Raw genomic sequence first — 12,013 nt, 5'->3', positions numbered from 1 at the left:
GTGGTTAGGTTTAAACATTCTCTGGCTGCAGAGTGGAGACAGGATTAGAAGGGGTGATCTGGAAGCAAGTAGGTCAGTGAGGAGGCTGTCAGTGTACTTTAGGGGAGAGAGATGATGCTAGCACTCCAGTAACAGCAGGGGTGCCAAAAAAGAGGACACAGGGGCAATGTTCTTTATTAGGCAGGAGCTTAAGGACCTGTGCAATAATTATAATAATTATGAGGGATGACAAAAGCAGAAGTCCCCAAGGACTGTTAGGTATTTTTTTTTTTTTTGAGACAGGGTCTTGCTTTGTCACCCAGGCTGGAGTGCAGTGGCACGATCTTGGCCTACTGCAGTCTTGATCTGCTTGGGCTCAAGTGATCTTCCCACTTCAGCCTCCCAAATAGCTGGGACCACAGGCATGCGGCACTACACCCAGCTAATTTTTGTGTTTTTTTGTGGAGGCAGGGTTTCACCATGTTGCACAGGCTGGTCTTGAACTCTTGGGCTCAAGGGATCCACCTGCCTCAGACTCCCAAATACTGGGGTAACAGATATAAGCCATTATGCCTAGCCTAGAGACCCAACTTTTAAAGAACCAGCTAGGATACTATCTGAGGTAAGAAAGTACAAGGGGTAGAGTGAGCATTTGGATTTTATTCTGTCCCTAACGTAAGGGTATGGTTGAGGCCTCTTACTCCTCAGATCAAGTTGGCAAACTGTTGGATATCTACTCAGTGCCAGCCTTGTTCAGGTCCTGGGAACCCAGTATCAGTAGATCAGATCAGAACACTGTCCTTAAGGAACACCCAGGTTAGTGTGGGAAATACAACCACAGACATCACAATTACTACTCAGTATGATTGTGCAATAAGAGAAGCATACAAAGAAAAGTAAAAGGAAGGCCGGGTGTGGTGCCTCATGCCTGTAATCCCAGCATTTTGGGAGGCCGAGGTGGGCGGATCACTTGAGGTCAGGAGTTCGAGACCAGCCTGGCCAACATGGTGAAACCCCATCTCTAGTAAAAATAAAAAATCAGCCGAGCGTGGTGATGGGCACCTGTAATCCCAGCTGCCCAGGAGGCTGACGCGGGAGAATCTCTTGAACTCAGGAGGCAGAGGCTGCAGTGAGCTGAGATGGTGCCATTGCACTCCAGCCTGGGTGACAGAGCGAGACTCCGTCTCAAAGACAAAAGGAAAAGGAGGACTTAGAATAGTCATTGATTCTGTCCTCAAGCATCAGAAAAGATTCCCCTAAGGAGGTGAAGCCTGGTGAGGTGGAGAAGGGCAGAAAACAGGTCATCAGGAAGGTGAGGGAGATGGGGGATTTGGGCAGAGGGAGCAGCCATGCAAAAGACTGTAGCTTCATCCTCTTCATTCCTGTGTCTGGTGCAGCCTCGTCAGGTTACTCTTCTCTCTCTGGATGCTCAGGTACCCTGCTGACTACACCCCAGCACACGGCGATTGGGGCACACCCTGTCTCCATGCCAACATATAGGACCCAAGGAACCCCTGCGTACAGCTACGTGCCCCCACACTGGTAAAGCCTGCAGCCCATCCAAGTGAGTGTGGCCAGGGTGAGAGAAGTGGGAGCGGGGTACATACAGGAACTGCCTCAAAGTCCCTGGTTTGGGTCTGGAGCAAAGGTGTCAGCTGGGGCAGGTAACAGCTGTCAAGTTATCAGTTGCTTTCCTGCTCCAAGGTCCATAATATCACTCTTAATAATAGCTATCACTTCTGTTGACTGCTTGTTGAAATCTAAATAATAACAGAAATAATAATAGCTATCCCTTTGCTTATGTTATCTCATAATCCTTACAGTTGCTCTGTGAAATAAGGATCATTAGCTCTATTTTACAGATAAATATGTAGTTAAATATCACTTAGCCAGTAAAAATTAAGCTAGGGTTAAACTTCAGTTCTCTAGTACTAAATTCTGTGCCATTTACCTTATGGTCTTCGGACTTCTTTTAACTATGGGCCCCATTCTTCAAATGAACTCTTGCCCAGATCATATGTTAAGAGCTTTGGTTGGAGCTATTTGGAGGCTTTGGGCTGACCCAGACCTCTGGCTTCCTTGGTCCCCTTAGCAGCTCCTGAGGCAGTGACAGTGAACCATAGGGCTCCAGGGATGTCACTTTGAAATCCTCTGGCCCACCACATCATCTGGCCTCCCCCATCTCCTCCAGGGCTCTTGGCACCAGAGCACAACAACTTCCACAGGCGGGAGGCAGGCAGCTTCACTAGGAAGGCACAGAGGGCTCCCGAGTTGAGGGGAGAAGCCTTCTGAATATCACTGACACTGTTTCTTTCCCCTTTCCCTCTGCAGATCTGGAGTCACACATTGTATGCAACTACTCAAGTCTTACACCGGTGCTGGAGCAGTTCCCTAGCAGCACCACCTCTATTTGCAAGAAGAGACAACGGAAGTGCAAGGGTCACTTTATGCATCTTTAATGGTTTTGATTTTTATTTTTGGTTTTTGTAAAAGCTGCTTTTTCTAATCTCCTGCCTCTCCCCAACTGTCCCCCTCTTAGCCCCTGCCCTTCCAGCTCTACCCGCTTCCTCCTACCTGACCAGGCCATGTCCTCTCTGCTCTTCCCTAAGTGTCCTGTCCCTGGGGATCCCAGTCTAGAGGCAAGCAGAGAGTAGGGTTTATTGCAGTGGTTCATCTGAAGGCTGGATTCCATTTGAAGAGCATAAACAGATGTGGTCCAGGGTAGGAACTCAGAGCTGTTGAGCAGGCTACATCTCTAGGGGAGTGTTCTGGTTGTTTTTTCTTAAGCAAGATTAGTTCAGGACATTCCCATGTCCCAGACACAAATGAAATGTCTCCTGAGAACCATTGCAACAGACCAAGAACAAAACCACCTGAGTATGTAGGCGTGTTATTAGCAGCTTAATACCCCAGGCTGAGAACCTGGGGAAAAAAGTCTTTAGAATTTGGGGGAGGGTGGGGGGAGGGAGGGCATTGTGGGGAAGGAGAGGGAAGAAGGGAGGAGCGGTGCTTGCCTCATGGCTTTGGTTTGAAAGGTCTCTGGCCAAAGCATCTGGCCCTGGACCTTCTGATTTGCACAGTGATGTTAACTGACCTGGCACTTCCTCAAAAGGTGATTTTGTCCTTAGACCTGCCAAGCGGCTGCAGGGTGGTGGGATCCCTGCATCCCGAGGCCTTGGAAGGCCGGATGCCCTGTGTCACCCAGACTTCAGCCTCTGAGCTGTCATGGACCCACTCTGATGAGGAGCTTCCTCCTGATTGGAGTGGGAACCTAGGGCATGTCTCTCCCTTTTCTTTTGCCCTTCCCAGTGCCAGGACTCACCTGTCTGACCGTAGAGCTTGCAGGCAGGCCAAGCTCTTGGTTACCTGTGCCATTCATGGCCCAAGTGAAGGAACCACATTCCAGGTGGGTGCTGGCAGCTCTGAAGGTGAGGATAGTGAAGGAAAAGCAATAGCAATAAACATTTCATAGACTCATGGAACTGAAGGGACCTTAGCAATCATCTCATCCATTTCCCTATTTGGCAGATGAGGAAACTGAGGCCCAGAGAAGCGGAAAGGACTTCCCTAGACCTTACAGTAAATTAGCATTAAATGCAGCCTTCCTACCTAGTGGGCACCTTGCTTACAAAAATTTACCTAGGGACGGATTGGCTTGGTTTTGTAAAAATTAAGTCAGCAGCGCCCATACCTGGTGAGTCTGGAATGGTCTCTGGGCTCCTGTTTCTACTCTTTTCCTCCACGGACTCCAAAGGCGGGGGTTGAAGACTGGGCAGAGGCTACATGGGGGCGGATGGCAGGAACAGAAATTGCAAATGAAGAAATAGCATTTGGAAATTCTGTGAAGACATCTGGAACTTTCGTCCTGTACCTGACTCCACCTCCAGGAGAAGGAGCAGGTGGACTGGCCGAAAAGGAGAGGCCATGCTTTTAGGACAGTAGCCCCTCATCCCAAGAGGAGAGGAAGAGGAAGAAGACAGTAGGAGTCATCAGGAGAGGAGAATGAGGATGAGGCCCAGGAGACAGGCTCATCTGGGAGAAGAGGGACCCCTGGGATGAGGAGGTCCCTGCTAGTCTCAGCCAGGAGCCTGGATTGCCCAGCAGCAGCCTCCGGCACCCAGCGCTTGGCTGGGCCAGCAGCCCCTCTGGGGGTGGGGCACGAACATTTTATTGTAAAAAATGGGATCATTGACAACATTTGGGACTTTAAAAAACTGCTTTCATTTTAAATTCATGCAAACTTGGACATATCCTTACCCCAACCTCCCATGTCTCCCTAAGGGAGGGAAAAATCAGGAAACCCTTGGGTTGGAAGGAGCTCAGAAGCTGTCTAGCCATTCCCAGGAGGGTAAAGCCCATCAGCATCCTTGGCCTAGAGCCAGGAGTTTGGGGGCCCACCTTCCTGGGCTTCCAAGGAACTTTAGGACCAGTAAGAAAAAATTCAGCTGTTCTAAGTTATCTGTTCTGGGTGCTGATGAGGTTTCACTTTAAAACAATAGAAAGTTTTCCAGTGTTAATTCACTTTTTGCAAATACCTCCTCCCACCCTCTTTGGTTTTGTAAAGGTGGGTGAAGGTTGTTCTAGATTATGTCATACGTGTTTGAAAAATGCCAAAATAATAATAATGATAATGATAATAATAATAGAAACCTTTGGATTTGTCAGGTGCATCACAGAGGTCAAAGCTTCACAGCCTTTCATGTACTCGCCCTGAGAGGGACAGGGTTAGAGTTATTACAGTCAATTGACAAATGAGGAGACAGGTTATGGAAGGGAACAGGCCCATAGTGAGCAGCATGCTGGTATCTGCCAGGCTTCCCAGAACCCTGCTGCCTCCATGTGGGCTGGGGTGGAACCACAGAGAGGAGAAAGGAAGAAGAGGAGACCTAGGAATGACCTTGTAGCTATTGTTCTTTCAGCACCAGTAAGTAAAACTAACAGCTGGACCTCACAGTTCACAGAACAGTTGAACATAAATTATCTGGTTTAACCCGATGAAATAGAGGTTATTTCTCCTATTTGATCCATAAGGAAATCAAGGCTTGGAAAAGTCAAGTGACTTGCTAATAAGTGACAGAGCCACTCGAATCCCAGGCTGTCTGCTGTCTTGTTCCCCTCCATCTGATCCCCACACAGGCTCACGTACTGAAGCATCTGTGCTCTGTGCCCTATCTTAGCGCCTACTATGTAATTCAAGAGCAAAGGGGGGGCCCCAAGGTGAAAATAAGGCACTGAAAGGCTGTGGTCTGGAAGAGCCCAGGTCCAGCACCCCTTTTTCAGTATGAGCCCCAGTTCAGCTGGCCTCAGCCTCTTGCTGTGATGGAGATCCACAAGCCTAGCCAAGCTTGGGGAGTCACTGCAAAAGGACTGAGCCCAGGAGAGCGGGGACAGTCATGTGCCTCCGGTAGGATGGGCACAGTTACTGGTAAGGTCACAGAGATCTAGTGGGAGGTACCATAGGTAGATACCTCCAAAGATTCTAGATGGCATGGTGGTCAATCTAGACAAAAAGTCAGAGCTGGAAGGGCCGTCTCATTGAAGGCAGGCAAGCAAGAGAGGACAAGGGATGTAGCCGCCTGACAGTGAGCTACAGCACTGGCCCCAGGATGCAAACCCCTCTCTCCTCCTCATGCCACTGCCTCTCCCCAGGTGCAACACCTATGGCCAGGATCAGGGGTACAGATGGCTCCAGTTACCAGCCAACTCTTTTGAATTCTTCTACTTCTACCTGACCCCCTCTCCTCACTGGCCTGGGGTCAAGAAGTTTGAGTCTGGGAGCTGGATTGCCTGCAAATAGTGAAAGCCTGAAACATAATGGTTTGCCATGTTCTGAAAAATATATATATTTAATTTCTTCCTCATGAGATAGGACAGTTGCTGTTCTTTCTTACCTGGCAATGACCCTAAAATGTATATCCTCTTTCCTGAATATTTAGCAGAGACACACACACCTGTCCAGAGCGTTTTTGGTATGCAAAGTACTTTGACATTGGTTGCCAAAGTCCTCCATTTTATAGATGAAAAAACTAAGGCTCAGGAGGCTTGAGACTTGCTAAAAGGTCACACAGCTTGTAAGTGATTCTTCAAATCCTCTGCTCTTTCTACTACCACCTGCTGGGTCTCTTGGCAAGCATGGAGGGAGGGGCTAACTGTACTTTATAGAGCTGGGAAGCCCAGTCTCTGAGCTGAGCAGATTTGTATGAACTGCTTTGGGCCAGGACCTGTAATGAGCCCTGGGGAGGGACCCAGAGGCACATCTAGCTGGCAGCACAAGGAGGATGAGAATTTGCAACTAAAGGCCTCACTTGGACAAAACACTTTGGGGTCACAATGCCCAGGGCCGAAGACATGTTCAAGGACAGCACGAGGCATCTTTCTATTGGGAGACCCATGTCCTTGGTAAGCCTGCACACCTGGCTTCCTAACCCCTGAGAGCCTGCCCACTGTCCAGATCCAGTGAGTTGGTACAAAAGCATACAGACTGAAGTCCCTGGGCTTGCTTTTCCCATGAGTGAGGACCAGAACCAGACTCTGAGCATCCTTACCCCTGGCCACCCAAATTGTTCCAAGTTTGAGGTACCCCGTTCCCAGAGATCTGGGGGTCCTTCTTTGGAGGGCTTGCTGTGTTCTGACGGCCTTCAGAAAGGAATCACATGAAGTATAAAAGGACAGGCCCCTTGGTCACCAAGTTTTGGCTCCTCATACAGATAGGACTCATCCAGGTTCCCAGCGAGGCACTGACTAAGCGAGGCTCAGAGCTTCCATATCAAATTCCTCAGCTTTGTTCTGTGCCCAGAGGGGGCGGGCCCCATTCTGGGCCCTGTGAACTTTGTCATATATCACCATCTGTATCAGAATTCCTCCTCAATTGTAGTTAAGTGAAAATACGTGGAAGTCTGCTTTTCTATCCCGTATTCTCCCACATCACTACTGGCTGTGCGGCCCCCGCTGCTTGCCAAGCTTGGGAATCCAGAGAGGGGCAGTAGTAGAGTGGGCCAGTTGGGACCCACCCGCAGAGCTGAAGAAACACGCCAGACTAACTGATGGGATTCCACACCGGAGCCTCTGAGCGCGCAGGCAGGCATGCCAAGTGGGCTGCGGGGTTTGTCCTTTACTTATCCATCTGCCCCTTTCCTAGAAAATCCTTGTTTCTGAAATTAGGCATTATATGGTTCCAGGGCCCAGCCTTCAAAATTCCTGGCAGGCCAGCTTCAACATTCCATGGCCAGCCCTGCCTAAGCCAGACTTGGGTCCCAGGTCCCTCAGTTTCTCCAGTGGATAGCTTCTGTGGTGCATGCTGTTGAGTCCAACCCAAAGGCCAACCGAGGCACACAGGAGTTGGGACTGGCTGCCACAAAGCTAGAAAGGGACAAAACAGCACTTGCTTCCCTATGGCCACATGGATAGTCCCTGGATATCCTTGCTGTGGGGTAGTGAGGTCCTCTACCCATTCCAGCCACTGATAGCGGGGGGATTTTCCTTCCTAAGGAGAACAGATGTAACAGCTTTGCAAAGTACCGGCCCATAGGAATCAAATGGGTGAGATCAGCTTTGGGCCTGACCTCAGCAAGACCACATCTCCAGGCCCCAGCCTTTCTCCTCAGGCCTAAGAGAGTCAGGGAAAGAGGGGAGACTGTCCCAGAGACCTTCTCCTCGGGTCAGCCAGATAGTCAGGTTCTATGGTGTGACTCAAGCTCCTCCTTACCCAGGGGAGGTAAGGCCAGGCCTCTAGCTACTTGGAGTTGTCTGTAATAATCTTGAAAGGCCCAAGGGCCTGTCCCCATCCTGACTTAAAGGCATCTGCTTCCCTGTTTCATATCACATGACAGAGAAACCTGTTCTCATGGCATGTAACATCCCTGTGAAGAGAGCGTTGTATATGATTTTGTATTTTTTAATTCATTTTAATCTACAGGTTGGAATCTAATTTTTAAATTTTATTGGAACTCACATTTTAAAAAGAAATAAAATTTAAAATAATAATAATAATAATAATAATAATAATAAACCTTTGACCAGTGTCTTCCAAGTAGTTTGATCAAAGAATTTATAGGTGTTTTCAAAACACAGTCCGGAGTGTAAAGATTGGAAAGCCCCATGGCCTCGCTTGTGTGTATGAAGTGTAAATCTGGTTTTGTTTTGTTGTTTTGGATTCTTTTGGGTTTTTGTTTTGTTTTGAAGATCAGACAGTGATCACTCTGAAAGATTGAAGCCAAGAATTTGTAACTATGGTATTTACTGTAAGCTGTAGAACACTCAATAACTATTAAAAAAAAAATTCCCCCCCCAAAAAAAGTCTTAGGTGACTAGACTGAGTGGTTCTTGGGGAGGGAGGCACAGAGGACTGTCCTGGGCCAGTGAGTCCCTTGGACTTCTCCCCAAGTTGATGCTAAATTTGTTCTCAGTAGTCAAGAAAAACCTATGGTGCATCTTACAGCTGATCTGACAGGGGTCTGCCCTAAGGGTCTCACAGCTGCCGGGGAGCTGTAAGTGGCAACTTCAGCACCCACCCTAAGTGTGTGATGTGGGAGTACAGTGGGGCCATTCAGAGTTGAAATTCATTGAGCCATCCGTGCAATAAAGCTGACATCTATTGTGTGGCTGGTGCCTGCTGCTCATGTTTAAGGCATTCGGTCCTCACAGCACACATGAGGTGAGCCCTGTTGTTAGCACCATCTTAGATGGGGAAGCTGAGGAGGGTAAGTAAGTACCTTGGCCGAGGGTACAGAGCTGGTGAGGGGCAGAGTTAGAACTCACATTTGGCACTTGTTCTGGCTCCATAGCCCACGCACCAAGCCCCATGTTCTGCCCATCTCAGAGCAAGCAAGGCCCGAGTTTTTTTGTTTTTTGTTTTGTTTTTGTTTTTGAGACAGTCTCTCACCCAGCTGGAGTGCAGTGGCGCAATCTCAGCTCACTGCAACCTCCACCTCCTGGGCTCAAGTGATCCTCCCACCTCAGCCTCCTGAGTAGCTGGGACTACAGGCGCACACCACCACTCCCAGCTAATTTTTGTATTTTTTTGTAGAGGCGGGCTTTCACCATGTTGCCCAAGCTGGTCTTGAACTCTTCTTGGGCTCAAGCGATCTGCCTGCTTCAGCCTCCCAAAGTGCTGGGATTACAAGTGTGAGCCACTGAACCCAGCCCCCTGAGCTTTCTTAAAAGATGGATTTGTCAGATGGGAAACCAAGGGGGACTTGGTGGTTTGTGGTTACAGAAAAAGGACAGCTGAGGGAGGCTCTGGCGCCTTCATCCAAAGCAGTCCCATCAAGTGCTATCAGTTTTGCCTCCTAAACATCTGAATCTCTTATTTATCTCCCCTCTGGGTGAAGCCACTGCCCTAGCCCAGGCCCAGGCTTCTCTTACTGGGTTATCTGTCCACCATTCCTTCCCAGGGCCGGGCCCCTACAGTTCATGCTCCACATCCCCATAGCTATACCTCCGAGAACTCAGCCTCCTCACCTGGAGAGGAAACAGGCCAAAAGAGGCCAAGTAGCTTGGCTCACACTGCAGCTGAAATGAAAACTTAGGCCTCCTTACTCTCTAATGCCTCTCACCAAATCATCTCACCCTGTGCCTCCACCCAGCCTCCCAGTCCTTGATCCAATATGAAACCCACCCCCAGTGTCTGAGGGGGCACCTCTGGCCACAGGCATTGTTGGGGCTGAGTCACCATAGTCAGTTTCTCCAGTGCAGGAAGGGATTTTCTCCCAGAGGCTCAGCTCCAGGTCACAGTGGCAGAGCTGAGGGCCAGGAGCAGGAGGGGAGGTGGAGACTTGGGTCCCAGCCCCTACCATTCTGGCCCATAGGGAAGAGGGGTGGAGCATAGAGGTCAAGCTCAGAACTCTTCCCCTCAGTGGTCAGCCCAGAACCCCACCCTGTCCTCCAGCTCCCACCTCCGTGTGGGCCTCTTGAACTCAAGCGCTGACAAAGCTTCAGGGATTTAGATGGAGCAAGCCAGAAAAGCTTCCAGGTAAGGGTACGGACCCTGAAGACCAAGGGCATCAGACACACTCCTACTTGAGCCCTCAGCTCTTCATCCCACTCTTGCAAGCTAGCCTCAATACCCCAAGGGACAGGTGAAGAAACAGGCCAGGGCCACACCTTTCAGCAAGCAGAAATTGGGGAGGGGGAGTCTGGAGGAGAGCACAGTGCTTACTGTGAGGGGGCGCTCAGCCCTGGCCTGGAAGCCTGCACCCAGCCTTGGTGCACCCTGGCTTGCATGTGTATGTACCTCTGCCCAGGCGAGACGGGCAGGCTGCGGAGAGGGCATCTAGACCCCACAGCCCAGCCTTCCCCTGGGGAAGGAGGCTGAGGGCCAGTCAAGGTGGAGAGGCCAGACCCTGAGATGCAGCTGAGCAGCTGGCAAATAGGGACTCCAGACACTCTGGCAGCTGCAGGAAATACTTATTTGGGTACACTGGTGATGCCTGCTAGTCCCCTACAATGGACACCCTGTCCTACACTTTGGCATCCTTTTCTGCTCCAGAACATTCCTCCTGATGTCCAGCCTGTTTCCTTCCCCTCTTCTGGTGCAGGTGAAACATCTCCTGGATCTTCAGAGGTGTCCCTCCCCTTCCTGCCCACCTGAAAAGCCCCGGAGAGAGACGCCTGTGCCCTAGGTACCCAAGGAGAGTCAAATCCCAAAGCACGTCTGCCCAGGGTAGGAGGAGGCCCCCAGCTTGGCTTCTGCTCAGGAGAAAGTTCCCTGCCCCCTGTGAAGCCAGGCCTCCCGACAGCCCCAGCATGGCCGCCCCATAGCTGCCCTGTGCCTGCTGCAGACAGGCCGGGGACTTCCACAGGCTGGTCCTCTCCACACCTCCCCAGGTTCCATCAGGTGTCACTCGTGTTCTTCAGCCTCTCTCAGAGGCCGTTAGTTTAAATGTGTCCCTCTCTTCCGTCTTTAGACAACATAACAAACAACAATAAAACCTCAAATTAACTGAAAATTGTCTCTCCCCAGAGCTTGAGGCCCCACCCAGCTATGGCCTGCCAGGCTTCGGCAGGGAGCTGTCTCCCTCAATCCACCTGGCCCTGGCCCTGGTCTCCCCCCTCCCTTTAGGCGAATCCCACCAAGTTCCTGTGCCACTCACCAGGGCACAGAGCAGTCCTCCTCACCCCCAGCAGCACCTGGCCTTGCAGCCCACCCTGCACCCACCCCCTCCCCTGGCTGCCAGGACACTGCCACGGACATTGCCCTCCCTGGTTTCTTTCCTGCCTCCCTAGCAGTGCCTTCTCTGTGGTGCCCTGGAGCAGCCCAGGCATCATCCCCAGGACATTTCCTCCCAGCCCAGGCCTGGCCTAAACACCCACCTGAGTGCCTGTAGGTCTTCTTGTCTCCAGGTCTGTCTCCTGAGAGCTCTGGGCCTTCACATCTGGATGGCATGGGACATCCTCCATGGCTGTGTCACAGGTGCCCCCAGGACTGCTCCTGTTGCCCCACCCAGCTGGCCCTAAGCCCCCGACCCATTTCCCATTACTAAACCCTAGCACAGGGGTGTCCAATCTTTTGGTTTCTCTGGGCCACATTGGAAGAATTGTCTTGGGCCGCATATTAACACTAACAATAGCTGAAGAACTAAAAAGAAAAGAAAAAAGCAAAAACATCTCAATGTTTTAAGAAAGTTTATGAATTTGTGTTAGGCCCCATTCAAAGCCATATCCTGGGCCACATGTGGCCCTTGGGCCAGGTTGGAAGCTTGCCCTAGGAATTTTAGATGGAGACGCTCTGTCTTGCCGGGTGTGGCACCCGCTCCTGTGGCTCCTTTCCTCTCCACACTGGCCAAGCAGGAGCTGAATGCTTTGGAGGCTTCCTGGCGTCCTTGGCATAAGGCCCAGGTGCCCACTATGTGTTGGTGCCCAGCCTTTGCACATGCTGTCCCTCTCTGTGGAACACATTCCCTGGCCCGCACATCTTCCTCACCCCCAATTACCTCCTGGGCTCCACGCAGTGCATTTCCTCAGGTGCTGCGCTGACCAGTGTGGTAGCTGCTGGCCACGTGGCTATGGAGCCCTTGAAATATTTGAGTTCTAATCA

General features: G+C 50.7%; 1 protein-coding gene across 3 annotated transcripts in view; it reads left to right on the top strand.

The window, feature by feature from the left end:
• Window positions 1–8,274, top strand: part of FAM168A (family with sequence similarity 168 member A) — a 200,123-nt gene extending 191,849 nt beyond the window's left edge. For all 3 annotated transcript variants that reach the window (XM_055356768.2, XM_031015970.3, XM_031015968.3), the window contains 2 exons: window positions 1,413–1,543; window positions 2,311–8,274. In XM_055356768.2, the coding sequence (XP_055212743.1) occupies window positions 1,413–1,525 (113 nt within the window). In that variant the 3' untranslated portion in view covers window positions 1,526–1,543; window positions 2,311–8,274. The remainder of the gene's footprint in view (window positions 1–1,412; window positions 1,544–2,310) is intronic.
• The last annotated feature ends 3,739 nt before the right edge of the window (window positions 8,275–12,013 follow it).

The sequence above is a fragment of the Gorilla gorilla genome, chromosome 9 (genome assembly GCF_029281585.2).
Source record: "Gorilla gorilla gorilla isolate KB3781 chromosome 9, NHGRI_mGorGor1-v2.1_pri, whole genome shotgun sequence".
Lineage (NCBI taxonomy): Eukaryota > Metazoa > Chordata > Mammalia > Primates > Hominidae > Gorilla > Gorilla gorilla.
The sequence above is the reverse complement of the archived record's forward strand: the minus strand, read 5'-3'. Positions and strand labels throughout refer to the sequence as shown.